The 17,732-nt window shown below is 38.2% G+C and overlaps 3 protein-coding genes across 3 annotated transcripts in view; 2 read left to right on the top strand and 1 right to left on the bottom strand.

The window, feature by feature from the left end:
• asap1b (ArfGAP with SH3 domain, ankyrin repeat and PH domain 1b) overlaps positions 1-8,598 on the top strand; it is a 57,197-nt gene extending 48,599 nt beyond the window's left edge. Inside the window, 8 exon segments of the mRNA XM_055037884.1 lie at positions 4,108-4,272; positions 5,170-5,210; positions 5,213-5,247; positions 5,356-5,420; positions 5,880-6,399; positions 6,401-6,419; positions 7,054-7,176; positions 7,267-8,598. Coding sequence (XP_054893859.1) covers positions 4,108-4,272; positions 5,170-5,210; positions 5,213-5,247; positions 5,356-5,420; positions 5,880-6,399; positions 6,401-6,419; positions 7,054-7,176; positions 7,267-7,341 — 1,043 coding nt within the window. The 3' untranslated portion in view covers positions 7,342-8,598.
• Positions 8,599-9,567: 969 nt separating this feature from the next.
• eef1a1l3 (eukaryotic translation elongation factor 1 alpha 1, like 3) lies at positions 9,568-12,302 on the bottom strand. Its single transcript, XM_055037301.1, is given in 9 exon segments — positions 9,568-9,732; positions 9,735-9,788; positions 9,856-10,061; positions 10,063-10,088; positions 10,159-10,415; positions 10,709-10,859; positions 10,928-11,224; positions 11,286-11,484; positions 12,123-12,302. Coding segments are annotated over 9 exon segments (1,386 nt in total). The 5' UTR covers positions 12,266-12,302; the 3' UTR covers positions 9,568-9,679.
• A 2,861-nt stretch (positions 12,303-15,163) lies between these two features.
• fam49bb (family with sequence similarity 49 member Bb) overlaps positions 15,164-17,732 on the top strand; it is a 39,331-nt gene continuing 36,762 nt past the window's right edge. The window contains exon 1 of the mRNA XM_055037298.1: positions 15,164-15,259. The gene's annotated coding sequence lies outside the window, so the exon portion shown is untranslated. The remainder of the gene's footprint in view (positions 15,260-17,732) is intronic.

Below are 17,732 nucleotides of genomic sequence, written 5' to 3'. Positions count from 1 at the left end.
TCCAGGCCGATTTCAGAGTTTATCTGCTTTTTGAAATTCTAATTCAGGATCCTGCAGATATCAATGCAAATGTGAGCTTCTAATCCAATGAGGCATGAAAGGTTGTGCACTGCAAAAACTCAAAATCTTACCAAGTGTTTTGATCAAGTATATAGTCCAACTATCTTAGCACGATTGAAATAAGACAAAGTCGACAAGTAACTTTTCAGCAAGATATAGGAAGGTTTTAAGAAATAATTCCTTAATATTGATGAAAAAGTTCTAGTTTTGCTTGTGAATTAATCAAGGGAGTGAAACTATAACTTTTTCATCAATATTAAGGAATTATTGACTAAAAAAGCTGCTATATCCTATAAATTTACTTGCAAGTTACTTTTGTCTTATTTCAATTCTAATAAGGCATTTGCACCAGTAACTTCACCAAAAATATAGACTTTGTGTTTTTGCAGTGTGTGTTATTACAGTAGAGAGAATCTGAACATATATGGATTTATTATCAGGAGAGAATTACCAGGAGGTTAGTGGGAAGTTTCCACTTTGCTCAGTCACCACACACACACACACACACACACACACACACACACACGCACACACCCTATAGTGGTATGCAATTTGTCAGCACACAGATCAGAGGGCGTAAATCAGGTGTCATTAGGATTACTTATAAAGTAAACTTGGAGGCTCAGGACAAGGCAGGTGATGATTGTGTTAAAGAAAGGGACGCTGGAAACACACTTTGTTCAATTATGGTTGCTGTGCTGTTTCTGCAGTATTGCAATTAAAAATAACACTCCTCCCTCTGTCACAACATCATCAGTTTCAAAAACATCACAAAATGCTGCATAAGCTGTTTAATCTGTTGTTATCCCAGTGTCAGCTGCAGAGCAAAACAGACCTTTAAGCTTTAAGCTGCAGTTAATACAATTGTCAAAAATTTTATGATAGCTCTTCTGTTTCTTTTTGAAAAGTCTTTTTTTGCACCAGTTTTGTTTTATTTACAGCAATACTTTCTGTTTATTTTTGCTGACTCCTACTTATGTGAACCAATATCTCACTTTATACACATTCTTTTTATTCAGTGTACATAAACATCTGGTTTTAACTGTATATTACAATTAGCGCAGTTAGCATTACTACCTTTGCTTTACTCTGCGTGACCTTCCTGTTATCTTCTCCTCTCTTGACTTCATTTAAAACTTCTCGCATGTACTTAAAACAACTAACATTGTGTATTTTTCACTCAGTAACAACTTCCACAGGAAAGAGTTTTGCTGTTAGCTTGAGCTGGTAGCGTTAGCATGTGGCTTTTTTCACTATTCAGAAAGTATAATTGAGCTTCAGACCAGGAAGTCACTGATGAAGACTAATAAAGCTGAAAGATTTTAAGCTGATTTCTTTTGCCTCTGTACCCATTGTCAACAGGATAATGTCTGAATTATTAACTTGAATTAAACCCAAATAGAACCTCAATTATTTCCAATCACAGAAGAAACATTAACTTTTTAGCTTTCGGAAAATTGTCAGGGTGAGTTTTTATAATGATGCTTAAGCTAAGTTGGAAGGAAAAATAATAAATATTATATCTGGTGAAGTCATAAAAAATAACAAGTGTTATAATTGTTAAAACCAAACAATGTAATGTCACAAAAAGAATATAGTTTTTCTTGGTTCCCAGAACATCTGTAATTGAGCTCAGCGCAGCCTGTTGAAGTGTGAATTTGTTCAAATCTAATAAAGAGCTGAACTGTGCTGCCTCATCTTGGCCAGAAATCTAATCAGTGTGTTGGCTGTCTCATGGTGGACGTTCAGCTCCTTCAGCTGACCTCTTTGTCATGTACATGGTCTCTAACTGAAGACATTTTGTGCATTTATTTACAACTCTGTTCCTGTTTCTGCTGTTTATTGGGAAAGGAAATGAACTCTACTGGTTTGAAGGCTTCAAAAAGAAACACACCAATTGAATTTTTCCACATTTTGTCACATTGTAGTCACAAACTTCACTTTTTTATGATTTTTGTTGTTGTTATAACTTAGCGCCGCCAACCTATAAGTAGGCTATAATTGTGAATATGACTTTTTAAAAATTGTCAGAGATTTCATTCAGCTTCTTGAGTCTTTTCTATAGAAGCATATTTAAAGGTTTATGCCAATTCTAGCTCAAATTCAGACAGATTGTCACAAAATTTTATTCGGAATTTGACTAGACCAATGTAGCACATGGATTATTGGCTCTAAGCCATCCTATTGAATCTCAGTTCTGAGCAAATCTGTTTGGATGTGAAGTCAGAGCTAAGAGGGTCTGATTGTGATTTAAATTTTATTCATAATTTATAAGCAGGATTTTCAGCCATTGTTTATGTCCTGATTTACCCCGCCTGTATTCTTCTGGTGCAGAATTATGACAAATGATTCATCAGTGACATAAATGTTGAGTTTTATCTGCTGTCCAGAGTTCAGATGCTTTGAAAACAACATACATTTGCAGCACAAATTGGATTTTTTGGGGGGTGAAAATATCAGCGTTGAGCCGTTGAGATTGCTGCGGAAAAGTGGATTTGGTGGGTTTCCTACCCAAACTGTGGATTTCTGCAGCTCCTCCAAAGTTGGTTTAGAAGTTCCTCTGTATATAATATTCCAATGAAATGAGTTAAAGTTTGGTTTGGCAGTATGTGAAAAAGTTTACGTAACAGTTCAAAGGTTCAGTTTTTTTTGTTCTCCGAAGCTGATTTTAATGAATAGCTGCAGTTTGTTGTTGTTGGGTCATGTTAGATAAAGTCGATCTTTGAGATGGTAAGCAACATTCACAGATTAACCTGCTAACTCTTTGGCTTGTTCGCCATTTTCTCCTCTCTTTTTGCTTTGCTTGTCACTGATAGGTTTCATCTTATTTTCCAGCGTGTGGGAGCAGCTCTTCATAAAGGCCGACTCGCTCAGAGATTCTCTCCCACATCCTCTCCGCTCTGTTTTTTTTCTCTTTTTTTGTTTCTCTATTCTTTCAGCTCCACACTTGGCATTCCTTGGCTCTCATTCGCACTACGCCACTCTGGCTGGCACCCGACCATACATCAGTGAATATCTTGGTTTACGTTCTTCCCTCCTTTTCATCCCTTTGGTTCGTTTCCTTCTTTACAGCTCAGATGCGCAGTTTGGTGGTTGAACCATGTAGGCTCGCTATTACTGCTTGCCTATGTTATTTTTTAATCTTTCTGGAGTGATGCCCTGCCATTGCTGAGCTGTAAACCTTTAACCACAGCTGATTGCCCTCTGGCTGAGCTCTCTACTGGCTGCTTTCATCCTACTTTACTCTACATTAGTAAACTAGAGAGGTCCCATTAGACATAATTCAGGAAGAAAACCCGAACAAGCATCCCAAATCCATCCTTTCACCAGTGGTTTATATTTGTATCCAAACATTTTGCTGTTTTGTTCTGACTCCTCCATCCCGCTTGGGGATTATTTTTGTTGGCTTTGTTTAGGGCTGGACAATAAATCAATAACAATATGTATTGCAATACACATATGATCAATGTCAGTAATTGATACATCTGATAGGATATTCAATATAGAGAGTGTTCAATAAACTTCTTTTCGCTAGCTTAACAAGGAATCAACTAACTCACTCTTTGGTTACCTAGCAATAACTTGTTGAGTAATTAAAAATAAGCTTAATAACGGTGTAAATTGAAAACTCTGGATAAAACCAGAAAGTAAGCCTGTCGCCACAATAACAAATTTAGCTGGAAGATAAATTGTCCCAGATGTTTTTACGGTAAACGATAATATTGAATTTTTGAGAGCATTTTCAAGAAATATGATGCTTGTGTTGAGGAAGAAAGTGATAAAAAGGTATTTTGAGTCTCGCCTTATTCTCAATGTCTTCCAACAGAAAAACAAATGACAACCAGTCTTCTCTCGCCCCTTCAAAATAAGGGCCTAAATTCTGGTGTGAAATGTATACATTTCTGTCCACCATAATCAGTAATTATTAATATTGACCAATATGAAACACTTATGTCGTGAGACTTTTTTCAGCCATGCTGTCCAGCCCTAGGTTTGTTTGATTCGTTGACTTCACCGCCTCATGTGTCTTATGTGTCACTCCTCCAGCTCCTCCCCCATCTGGCCCTCCCTCCACACTCACACCAGGAGGCAGCTCCACCCTGTCCAAGAAGAGACCTCCGCCCCCACCTCCTGGACACAAACGCACCTTGTCCGACCCACCCAGCCCGCTCTCTCACAGTCCGCACAGTAAAGGGGGCGCAGTAATCGGGGGTGAGACCGCAAAGCACACGAGAAACAGCAGCTAGCCGGCTCGACTCGGGGTCTCCGCTCCAGAAATCAGATGGAAATAAAGAGCTGTTGTTTGAGAGTAGGAAGCAAAATAGAAACACAAAATCATTTTCTCCATCAGACTTCTGAAGAGTTTCCTGTTGGTGAAGCTTTAACCATATTTACATGGTTTATTAGCCTCTTTCTGTTGGGAAGGAAGAGTTTCTATACAGAATGGAGATGTAGATGAGACGTTCTCTGAATCCATCCATACATACATACATACATATATATATGTATGTAAATAAATAAAAAGCTAAAAAGTATATATATATATATTATATATAATATATATATATATATATATATATATATATACAATTAGTTACTATGCTAGCAGTAAAGCTGGACTTACTGCTAGCATAGTAAGCTAATTGCAGGTATTTAATTAGCAAAAGCTTGATTTATGTTCAAACCAATAAGAAGTTGACTTTTTTTTATTGTTGGGCTTGTAATTATTCATCCAACTGTTTTTCTCCATCCTGTCATACACGCACACACACACGCACACACACACACACACACACACCCATACACACACACACACACACCCCTACACACACACACACACACACCACACACACACACACACACACACACACACACACACACACACACACACACGTCACCACCCCTCCACAGCGTAAATAGCAGCAGTTCAGATGACGTATTCATCATGGAGAGCTCAGCCAGAAGACGCCCTCCCCTCATTGTTTTCTTTAACCATCACAGCATGTTGATTTGTTTCCACATTTATACCAAATTAATTAATTCCTCGGCCGAGCTCTGATGTGGCGTTCAGTTTTTCCTTTGTTGTTGTCGCCACTGTTAATATTTCAGGAAGTGACTCCACCCCTCCACCAGTCAGTAAGATGTCCCCGTGTCCAACAAGTTTGAAGGCATTCCTCAGCAGCAAAGGTAACGCAGAAACAGACTCGCATCTGTTGTCGCTTTTTAGTCATTGAAGGTTTTCTTTGTGAAAACAAGACGAGTTTTAATCTTGTCTGAAATTTGACATTTTTTCAGCACTACTTCAAGCAACACGAAGTCAACACTTGGTCCAAGGGTTCTTCCCAAACTACCTCAAAAAGGTGCGACCTTTATCGCTCCATTCAGGATTCAGACAGGAAAATTCTGTTTCCTTCCCTGTTGTCTTCTTTTTCATCCTTTGGTTCTTTCCTTCCCTCCCTTCCTTTTCTTGTCCTCTCTTCCTTCTTTCTTTTCTCTAATTCCTTCCTTCCATTTTTCTATCCTTCCTTCATCCTTTCTTCTGTCCTTCCTTGCTTGCTTCTGTTTTTCTGTCCTTCTTCCTTCCTTTCTTCTGTTTTTCTTTCCTTCTTCTTTTCCTTATTGTTCTCTACTTTCTTCCTTCCATAATTCTGTCCTTCCTTCATCCTTCATTTCTTTCTTCTTTTACTCCTTCCTTCCCTCCTTTCTCTCTTCTATATTTGTGTTAAATTCCAGTATTTTGTATTTTAAAACCAACATTTTGGATATTCTCTGACATTATTCTCCTAGTTTATCGTTTTTTTTCATGGTTTTCCCACCAGTGGCGTTGAGAAAAATCGACACCATCCACCATCCGTCTGTGGACAAGCCCAGCCTTCCTCCAGAGGTCTTCCAGAAGTCTCCGCCTCCAACCGAAACCGCACACAAGGCGCCCCTGGCTGACAGACCCCAGCTGAGCGACCTGCCGCCCAAACCGCAGGTTTCCGAACTTCCCCCGAAGCCGGGAGAACTTCCTCCCAAGCCGCAGCTCTCCGACCTCCCCCCTAAGCCCCAGCTGGGCGACCTGCCGCCCAAACCTCAGCTCAAAGACCTTCCCCCCAAGCCGCACCTGGCGGACCTGCATCCCAAACCGGGGACGTCCGAGTCTGCACCCCGGCCCCCTGCTGGGGATTCAACGGCGCAGAGGCCGCAAACGCAGCCGCCCCCGCCACCTCAAACGCAGCCGCAGCAGCAAGACTCGCCATCGCCCAACCAGCAGGTGGCGAACATAGCGACTCCATCACAGCAAACCGCAGAGGACACTAACGGGACACCGCCAGGGACCGCAGAGACTCCGGTGCCTCCCAAGGAAGATCAATACAGTATGAACACTTTTTAGCTTTTTATTTATTTACGAGAATTCTACAATGTTATTTTATTGAAAGCAACTACTCCTTATTATAATAGCAAATTCTACTGGTTGATCAATTGTTTGCAGAAGTTATTGAAATAACCAATGATAATGTTGTTTTGATCCCATTTTCAAGTAGTCATGTACAATGGCTATGGCATTATTTTAAATGCTAACAAACATTTAACTCTGGAATTGAAAACATTTTTAAATATCTAAAATAAATAAAACAACAAAATTAACAAATAAAATGTATACTTTAGTCTCTGCAAACCAAATTCCCATTTTTTAAAAAGGCTGGTTGAGAACAAGGCACCAGACTGAATACTTTTTCAGCAAATTTTAATAGAAAATGGTAGAGAAAAGAGAAAAACAATAAATCATCCAAATGGAAATTATTGAGCTTGTTTTAATTTATTATGTAATTAATTAATTGATTGCACATTGCTGGTTTTACCACTCTGCAATGACTGCTGGAAAAGAAAAGTGTTTAGTCGTTGACTTACCATCTCGAAATCACTTCCAGTTTCTCCTTATTTTGATTTAAAAACACCCTAAAAGATGTTTTGCATTAGTTATTTCAGCTTTCCTTTTTGTGTGTCCAGGGTAAGAATAAAACCCGGCGGGTGAAGACAATCTACGACTGTCAGGCGGACAACGACGACGAGCTGACATTCGCTGAAGGAGAGGTGATCATAGTTACAGGAGAAGAGGACCAGGAGTGGTGGGTGAGTTCTGGCAGAAATATCCGCGGCGCTGGTTGGATTTCCTGACAACTTTTCGAGATTTCATCCTTCGTTTTCTGCTTCTCTTCCCAGATCGGACACATTGAAGGAGATCCGGACAGAAAAGGCGTGTTCCCCATGTCTTTTGTTCACATCCTGAGTGACTGACAGCCAGACTTGCACTACGTCTCTCCCTAACGTGGGATTTAATGTAAATAAATACCTTATCACACAGTAAAACCCCTGGTCACACAGCAGGTGTCCTGAAGAAAACAAAGTAATGAAGAAAACCAAGAAGGCTCATCCACGCTGTACAAAGAATGTGTGTATTTCTCCTCTACCAGTATTATCTTAACCCTTATAGCATGGCCGAGACAGAGCCACTCAAAACAAAACCCTAGCACTTACCTAGAAGTCTATGTTTATGCTGTTCCTGTGTATATATGTATGTAAATATATATGTGTGTGAGTGTACATACATGTTTTATTGTACAAAACATGTACCTGCTCTCTGCCTGTCCGAGGTTGGTAGAGCGTGAATTTTATCTGTATTACTTTCACCGGTCCTCGAGTAATTATCAGCTTATATTTCTGTGGGGTTGGCAGAGTGGGGCAGGAGGGACAGATATGAAATTGAATGTGAAATAGGTCATGTCATTATTTGTCTTGCATCCCTGTTTACCACCATAGTTGACTGAAGAGGCAGGGGTCTCCCGCCAATCCTCCCCCGAAACGGGGGAAAGTATTCTCATCAAGTGTACTCCTTGTTCTTGCTTGCTTTTTTGTGTGTTACACGTATTATGATTGTTTTACCGTACAAAAACCTGCTGCTACTTTGTGGTGGATTTAAAAAAGAAAAAAAAACATTCAAAAGCCCGTGGTTCACTGTAGGTCACTAATTTTACTCCTTGTTACACTGTCCACCCGTACGTATGCTCTGTGTGTTGAAAACCGACCATCTCAGCTTTTCCTTGATGAAACGACGACTGGAAACGAGTGGAGTGCAAAGTTCAAACACTCACCTCAGGGTTTGAAAAGCCACTATAGCAGGACTACACAGAAAAAAAAGGAGCGGTATATCCTGTTGTTTTAAGCCACTATCGACCATATGTATGGGAATCTCAACAGGACATCTTAGCAATAATGTTTTTTTCACAGGCTAGAAGTTTCAGAACCTGTGTTCACATTTCAGTGTCTTGTAAAACCTCATGAGCTTGAATTTTGTTCAGTTTTTTTAAGTTTGAAATCATTCCTTGTTACTGGAGAACATTTCCAGGTTGCCTGTGAACCAGAAATGTCTTTTAGATGAAGGTTGTGGAGACTATGTATTTTCACCCAGTCCTCACTGACGTACAGTTCTTCCCATGTTAAGGAACAAACCCATCAACCCATTGTATCATTAAAAGTGCTGTACCGAAACAATGAGTCTAGGTTTTGCTTTTACTTGTGGTTTGACTCAACTCCAAGGGAAACTCTTATTACTGGACTTCATATTAGAGGGGAAAATATTCCAGTCACATTTCAACACATGGCCTGGAGAGATGTTAAAAATTAGGGAACTTACTGGTTTGTGAAATGGAAAGTCTGGAAAACCAGCGGTATTTGTTTTTTTCTGTGACCAGAACAAGAGCAATTTAACAAATTTGGTGTGAAACATTTGTGTTGCTATCATTGTAAAGATATAAATTTTCCAGAGGTCAAAGGTCAACTATGCGTTTCCAGACAGAGATTAAATATATTGTGCTTTGTTTATGCTGCTAAAATATGGAGGATTTGATTGACACCAAATTCGCTTGGTTTTCTTAATGTTGGGAGGCTGACCTTTTATGACCTCTGGCTTTAAAATGAATTCTTGCTGCAGTCCAGTAAAATGTTTAATTTGAAGACAGGATCCAATTTCACTCAGGTGAGTCACAACATTGGTTTATCTTTGGATCTCTAAATTTAGCATGCAGAATAAAAACTTCCTCTTCAGTTTGGCATCTTCCACAAATTTATGTTCAAAGCTTTCCCTCATGGATGTTTGGAAGCAAACATTCTGGATGTTTGCTTCCAAACATCCAGAATGTTAGAATCTGATCTTGATAAGTTAAACTGAAGTTCTTTCAAATAAATATACAGATAGATGCCCCCCCTTAAGATGCAACCTTTTACATTAGCCTAGCTAAAAACCCCAACAAGGATCATTTCCATCTAGTCTAAGCCTTTTGCAAAGTTACCAAGCTTAACCAGTTTTCATTTATACACCAAAAATGTTGGCAATTTGCAAGAATGAGGCTTTGTTGAACTCAAATATTTTTTAATTACAATTCAGTTCAACTTTTCCAAAACTTTGCTTCAAATAGGTTTAAAGGAAAATATACAATTCTACAACTTTGGAATCAATAACACAGGAATGTCATACACCTTAAAGAAACTAAACACCATTTGTTGCAACACAAATGTCACCTTTCTCAAATAAAAAGGTGGTTTTGTACCGTTAGAAAACATGTAAGCTAAAACCAGCTCATTTAGACGGTTGTGTTTTCTGGGAAGCTTTTGACCCTTGCTCCTTCTCACAGACTTTATCACTCCGACTGCAACCGTCTGCTTCAGGTCTCTCGCTGCAAAGCGACCTGCAAGCAGAACATTGTGAGGACAGGATGTACAATAAGTTGGACATTAGTGCAACCTTTGCTTTACCTAAAGGAGGGTAGGTGAAGAAGCTCTCCACACACATGGGCTTAATGGGAACCAGTTTGACTGTAGCTGCATCTCCAGACTGCAGCAGCTGAGGGTCATCCTCCAGTTTCTTCCCTGTTCGGCGGTCGAGCTTCTCCTTCAGCTCGGCAAATTGGCAGGTGACATGAGCGGTGTGGCAGTCCAGGACAGGAGAGTAGCCCGTTTTATCTCCCTGGATGATTCAGGATGATTACCTAAAGGAGAAGTATGCTTATTTGAGTCCGAGGCAAAAATGTAATTTATTCAACATTCTCTATAACAAACCTGAGCTTCAAAGCTGCAGACCTCACAAGGAGGGTCGTGCTGGGCGTTGCCGGCCACATCGCCACGCTGCAGGTTCTTTACAGAGACGTTCTTTATGTTGAAGCCAACATTGTGACCTGGCAGAGCCGTATCCAGACCTTGGTGGTGCATTTCTATGGATTTCACTTCTGCAGTGAGCTTGGCAGGGGAGAACATCAAGGTCATGCCTGGCTTGAGGACTCCAGTTTCAATCTTTCCCACTGGAACTGTCCCAACACCTAGAGAAACCAAATCATCTTAAAAACTTAACACAAACATCTTAGCTTTGTCATTGCAACTCTGAATTTTGGAGACGGTAAACTGAACCAAAATTAAGTTGGAATGAGCATCAGCTGAATAGTAGTGTGAAAATACTCGTTTCATAATATGTCTAAATATTTTAGTCTCTTAAAAAAAAAAAAAATCTGGTCAACTTCCATTGTCAGCCATCTTGTTTAGCTCAGCACATCTGTTGAGTGGAGGATGTTGTTTAAAGCGTAGGCAATTTCGAGCAAGCGCTGCACTGATTTACCTCCAATTTTGTAGACGTCCTGCAAAGGGAGGCGTAGAGGTTTGTTGATTGTTCGCACTGGAGGTTTTACCGAGTCCAGAACTTCTAGAAGAGTCTTTCCGCTTTCAGCACCTTCCCTCAGTCGGACCTTCCAGCCTTGGTACCACGGCATCTGCACTCAAATGGTTTTAAACGCAGTTCATTGCATCGTTTGTCCACCTTAAGCCCCTGAAAAGTTACCCTTTGTGTTGGCGCGATCATGTTTTCGCCCATCCAGCCGGAGATCGGAACAAAGGGCACGGCGTCTGTGTCGTAGCCGATCTTCTTGAGGAAGACCTTCACTCCTCTGACCACTTCGTCGTAGCGTTTCTGACTGTACGGCGGCTCCGTGAGGTCCATTTTGTTCACACAGACTATGATCTGCTTGACGCCCAGAGTGTAAGCCAGTAAGGCATGCTCTCTGGTCTGGCCACTCCTGGAAACACCCGCCTCATATTCCCCTTTGGCCGCGGAGACGACCAGCAGGGCGACATCAGCCTGGAAGACCGTAGTTACTCAAACACCGCTCTCAAAGATATAACTATTCTAGCTTTATTACCTGGGATGTGCCAGTGATCATGTTTTTGATGAAGTCTCTGTGTCCAGGTGCGTCAATGATGGTCATGCTGTATTTCTGGGTGTTAAACTTCAGCAGAGAGATGTCGATGGTGATTCCTCGCTCCCGTTCGGCCTTCAGCTTGTCCAGCAGCCAGGCGAACTTGAAGGAACTCTTCCCCATCTGGAACGAAACCAGAGTACTTGAAGGCATATTAGAGCAAGTTTCCTATAAGAAAACCACTTGGGAATTTGAGTTTTGAAGATTTTCCATATACGACACTCGCATTTAAAAGTTCTAGACCATTCAAGGTCTGTATTTCTGAGTTTTCTAAAGAAAATGTTTGACTTTTCAAGAAAATCTGAGTTTCAAGAGTTTGAGATCAACTCCTGAAGCTCAGGTTTTCTAGAACCCCCCCCCCAAAAAAACAACTTCAAAAAGTCAAATTTGCTTGGAAAAAAAGTCAGCCATCAAGTTTCTAGAACTTGGACATTTTAGTGTCAGGAGTAAAACATTTTAAACTCAATTTTCTAAGGTTGTTTTTGGTAGAAAATTTGTGTTAAACTTTTCCAGAAAACAAAAACTCGGAAATTTTAAGTTTGAGAACACAGAAAATCTTGGAAATTTGAGCTTCAAAAGTTGAAATTTTGACTCTTAAAGCTCAGAAATTACCTAGTTTTATAGGAAACTTGATTTTAAAGTTTCAGATTGAACAGAGATTTCAGAAACATCACAGTTCTAGAAATTTGCTCAGTTTCTATCTACAAAAGCCCTGATGTACTGTTACAGGTATTTCCATTGTTTAAGATTCCCTCAAAAATAAAAAGCCAAAAGTCTCACCTGGGCCGCACTTTCTCAAACTTCTCCAGTTTCCGCTGGTCCACACCACCACACTTGTAGACCAGGTGTCCAGTGGTAGTGGATTTTCCACTGTCAACATGGCCGATGATGACCACGTTAACATGAGCCTTTTCTCTCACCATGGCTGCAGATCAATCTACAAAACAATCACTTCTCAGACAGAACCACTTTCTCTCAGCGTCTTCTGCAAAAATGGTTCAACCAGGCAAATTCAGTCCCTCTTTATAAACCAGACAAGCCTTAAGTGGAGACTGGTGTGCAGCTTAATTAGGCGTGATTAGTTTCCATCTGTGGGGAGAGAGAGAGAGAGAGAGGCGGCACAGTGAGAAAACCTGGGGAAAGAATCCTTAGAAAAACCCTGTTTAGTACTTAAATAATTATTTTAGCGTCTCTATTAGTGAGGAGAAGCACAATTGGAAATTATGGTTATGGTACGGTGAAAGTGTTGATGAAAACTTAAAATTTTAAATTTAGCATTTCAGCACAAGAAACCAACATGTAAATTTATCTTTCCTCTCATTATCTGACACATAAACCATTTAGTTTGACTTAATAACGAAATAAATATCAAATATTGTAAGAGTGTCAACTCTTCCTCCTAAGATAAAACTAAATTTTATTCATATAATGTTTCATTTTATGAATTACTCAAAATTGTAATCAAAATCACTTTGGTCACAGAGCAGTTTTTATTTTTTAGCACAAAAAAATGTTGCTCCCATTCACCTTAAACAATTAAATAAATACTAAAAACAATAAAGTAAGATTGAACATTTTAATAGGATTAAAGAAAAGCATGAAGTGATTTTTTTTTACATAAAAGTATGAGTGCATTTATTAATTAAGTGATTTTTAACAATAACATACACATGAATAATATTCAGACAAATTTGAAACTTTTTGTCTTATTTCTACTGGTGGTTCTTCATAGGTATGGAAGAAAACACATAATGTTGGGTAAAAATACACTTTATTTAAAAATATAATTAGATATAACTGTCCTTTGTTACACGTTTCGATTAGAAATTAACATATTTTTATATTTCTCTCTTTGTCAAGTGTGAGAAAAGAACAACTGTGGCTGAAAATGAAAGATTATGACATAACGACAGATTATTAAAAATATGCACATCAACGTAATTGGTCGGTAGTATTTCAATAAAAAGCTGAAACGTGAACTGTAACAAAAATGTTTGATACAAAATTTTTCTTAAAAATGTCTAAACAATCCTGAGTTTTCAAAGTGTTTAAAAATGAACTAGTTATTTTTATTTCGTCCAATATTTTGGTTATTGAAACACTACATAAAAGGTAATATTCTCAGTTTTGTTTTAAAATATTATTAATTGAAATTTATTGCGACATCAATAAATCAAAATTCTTATCATGATCAGAAATTTGTCACAATAAGTGATAATCGATACAGTAATTGCCCACCTGTAATTACACAGCATCTCTCTCTCTATATATATATTTTTATTATTATTATTATTGAAATATTAACATTTTTTTGTGATTTTTAAAGGAAAAATAACCATCAAAAGTCAAACAACTTGGTCCAATACTGTGTTTAAAAATGTAAATAATATAATATTTTCTCTTGATATTGTCTAATGACTCTACCCTTACCAAAAAATATATAAACAAATAAATAAATATTCCACCTCTAAGACATCAGACCTTCCTGTAATCTTCCAATATGGTCCTGATCAATAACTGAAGGGCTTCATTTGATCAATAGTTTCCACCTTTTCACTCAATGCAATACTATGCAGTGTATGCTAGAAATAAGAGGTGAAAATAGTTTGAGAAAATTTACACTGATCCTGTTTAAACTTATGCTTGAAACGCATAAAAAGTTGGAAAAGATTAAAGGGAGCTAGAGCCACCTTAGCTTCTTGCTCAAGGGCATTTAGGCAGAGCGAACAGCCCTATAATATCTGTTTCCAGGAGGGTGTTATTTTAGCTGCTCTTAAGATATAGAAGTCCTGATCAAAGCAGATTTAATTATAGCTCTGTTCTGTAATAATCCTATGGAGGAAACAAATGAAGAGTCTCTCCCCTGGAACTATGGCAAGTCATTACAACAATTAATCAATCCACAATTTTGGATTAACAGGCTGATTGCCTGTTAATCTGGGGTTTTAACCCACAGTCACCATTTCCAAAATATTAGGCATAGTTCTTCCTCGCAGAAATTGTCACATTTTGTACTAATGTGTCTCGGTTTTTAGCTTCAGAGAAGAAATCACACCAAAAGTACCACTGTCCCTTCAAAAAGTAGTTTTGAAATCCATCTTTTTTAAACCAAATTCTTCTGTTGTTGCAGTTTTGCTCAACTTTAGATTATGAAGCAAACTTTAATATTAGACAAAGATTACCTGCGTAAATACAAAATGCAAGTTTTAAACCAAACCTTGGTGATAAAAATATTAGTGCTACCCTCATTAAATCATTAATGCACTTTTATAATTTTCAGAAATTTGCCAGAAAAAGAGCATCCTACGGACAGTAAAGCATGGTGGTGGTAGTAAGATGGGGGGGCTTCAGGACATGCATAGCATCCCTTATTATTTTACTCTGCAGCAGAAAATCCTGAAGGAGAACATAAGGCCACTAGTTGGATTTCTCATGTTAGAAAATCTTAATTTTCATCTCATAGGGGTGCTAAAGTCCTTTTTATTTTGGGCCATCTCAAGACCATAAAATTACTTAAAGGGCTGGTTGTGCCATAATGTACTGATAAAACCATTTGATGTGATCAGGCAATAAACAGATAAAACTGCTTTGATTTGACAGATAAAATAATTTTTAAGTAAACAACAATTCTCTTGAAGGTTATTTGTCCCTCTGGAGTCAAGAAGGCCACATGAAAAGGTCCCCTGGCCCGAGTTTGAGAATCCCTTATTTGAAGAATCAGCATAAGTATAAAATGCTAAATTGACTTGCCATACAGAAAGGGGCGGGACTAACCGGACTCCCCTCCCTGACCACAATGACGCCGAACAAGAAACCCGGAAACATCCGCAGCAGCAGCAAATAGCTCTTCTCCTTTGAGCCGCTGCTTCCAGCGTGGTATCCAGACGTCGACCACCGATTTCTCAGCGAGCATCAAGGTAAATAAAAGAAACAACGCTAAACAAACAGATCATATCGGCGCATTCGCTACTTTTCTGCTTTTCTTTTCTGCTTCTCAACTATCCGCCTCCACCTTCCACCAGTTGCCAGTGAGCAAAGCTCGTTTTCCTGTTACATCCTGCTCCTCTTGTCGATGAATGAATGAGCCAGAAGCGTGTGCTGCTTTATAATAAAAACCCCTGGCTTATGGCGGATTAAAACAGCGGAAAACGTTACACTGAACTCGCCGCATCCTGTACATGTACCGTTAACTTCCTCTTTTCAGAGCAGCTGCTGATTTTTCCTTTATTTGGACAGAGTCTTTGAACGTTACACGCTTGACCCATAACGTGTGATTACAGGCCGGCTGCGGGCTGGCTGTTTGGCCTTTACACTACAGTATTTACTCAGGTTTAGACTGAAAGCGTGCGGCTCGGATTGAGAAAACATTTCAGGCTGCAAATGATGCATCATTAAAGGAAATGCACACACTGACAGCTGGGCCAATTGTGGAGCTGGTTAGTCTTTGTTTTAATAGGTCTGGAGGTAAACACACTAGTGCATAAAGTTGTTTTTATTTGCTATATTTTTATGTTGAAGTCACCTAGTGAGTGAAACAATAAGATCCAACTTGCCTAATTTTATTTTCTCATTGTTGAAGCTAGAGGGGGGAAAAGGAGCATAATCTTACTTCAAATAAAGAATAAAATGACATGCATGTGAATTTCTTAACATTTATTTTGTTTCTCAAAGCTTGAACCCAGCTAAAAATTATATAGTAACAACGTTAAATAAATGTTTGCATCAAAAATATACTTCTAACCTTCACAGCCTATTCGAGATTCAGTATTTTATGTGAAACCTAATTAAATTAGGGATCAGTTGCATAATAAATTAAAATTACCTCGATAATTTCCATTTCGGTGATTATTTTAATGGTAGTTTTGTTTACAGAAACATTATACTTGTAAGTGTTTTTATTGTTTTTACTTTGGGTATTTCAAATATCTTCCACAGTTGAGTGTTTATAAAATTAAAGTTTGTAAGTCTTTACAATTTTTATTATTTTTTAATAAGTTCAAAAAAGTGCAAACAAAATGTAGTTATGCTTATATATAGTAAGAATGATTTATTTAATTCTCCTTTGGCTTAAATAACATAATTTTGAATTGAATGGGGAAGTTTTATTGTAGTTAGGAAACATTTTTTTGTATCCTGGCATCTTCACTGCATTTAAAGATGTCTTATTGTAAGAGTCTATGGAATATTTTTATTTGTTTCTCAGTAAAACCGCATGATGCTTCATGATTTAATTTTATTTCCTCATTCCAGCGTTCCAGCTAGAGAACAAAACATGAAGTTTCTAATTTTCTTTTAAAAGTTTGACAGATTTTTCTTCAAGGACTGTAACATAAAGTAAAAACTTAGCGTGAACTATGTGGTAGTTTTTTTATTAAAAAGAAAAACAAAGCTTAAAAAGGTCCATCCTGGCATTTGTGTATCTATAAACCAAAAATTTATGTTTTTGTTTTGATGTGTTTAAAGACGGAAAGGAAAAACTTATTACTTCTGTTTGGATTTCTCAGGTAGTGCATTTCAGATGCAGGAAAGTAAAGTCATTGTCACTTTAAAAAACAAAACAAAACAGTTTGCTATAAACTACACCACTTTTTTTAGGGCTGTGTTTTGCATAAATTGCCTAAACAATTATAGCCTGGTCACAGTCAGGCTGCGTGTCGTTTCCTTCCTGCCCAGCCTTTGCAATAGATGTTACTGAAAGTGGAAGTGAAACACTAAGATAGCTAAATTTGCTCATGACATATTGTGAAAGTGCAGCATAAACATTAAACTTGTTTTAAAAGGAGCTCAGGCTGCTGGCCAGGACACTGACACACTGTTTTATAAATGTCCCACACAGCAGAGTTTTAATTTGTGGCAGCTACAGTTTACAGAATAACCCAGTAATTGTTTTTACTTTTATTTCCTTTTTAATGGTTTAGAAACAACAACTTTTAAATCCCTGGAACATTTTGTTACCCACCACACTTTTTAGGAAAAATGTTTAATTTAAGTTCATTTATTCAGTGGTAGAGGGATTAAAGTCATTAAGCATGTCAAATTTCATGATGCGTTTCTGTGTTAATGTGACACAACTGCTTCTCTTTCTCTGCAAAAGGGGAAAAACACAAGAACACGCCATTCAGTTAAAAAGCTAAGATTTGATCTTCACAATAATGAAAATGGTTGCAATTTTATGATGTGTAAAAATGTCTTTCAATCGCAGTTGGTCTTGGAACTCATCTGAATCTTTCTGGCTGGGTGACGTGGGAAAAAATAAATCAATCTCAGATTTTTTTTCAGATTTTAATCGTTTTTTATTTCTCTCGCTTTCTTTCCTGAAAAAGAAATTACAAATGACAGAAGATATTTTTCCAAAATTGTTTTCTATTGCTGCTGTCCCTTCTGTAAGTT

Source organism: Poeciliopsis prolifica, unplaced genomic scaffold (assembly GCF_027474105.1).
Source record: "Poeciliopsis prolifica strain line A6 unplaced genomic scaffold, Auburn_PproV2 SCAFFOLD012, whole genome shotgun sequence".
Lineage (NCBI taxonomy): Eukaryota > Metazoa > Chordata > Actinopteri > Cyprinodontiformes > Poeciliidae > Poeciliopsis > Poeciliopsis prolifica.
The sequence above is the reverse complement of the archived record's forward strand: the minus strand, read 5'-3'. Positions and strand labels throughout refer to the sequence as shown.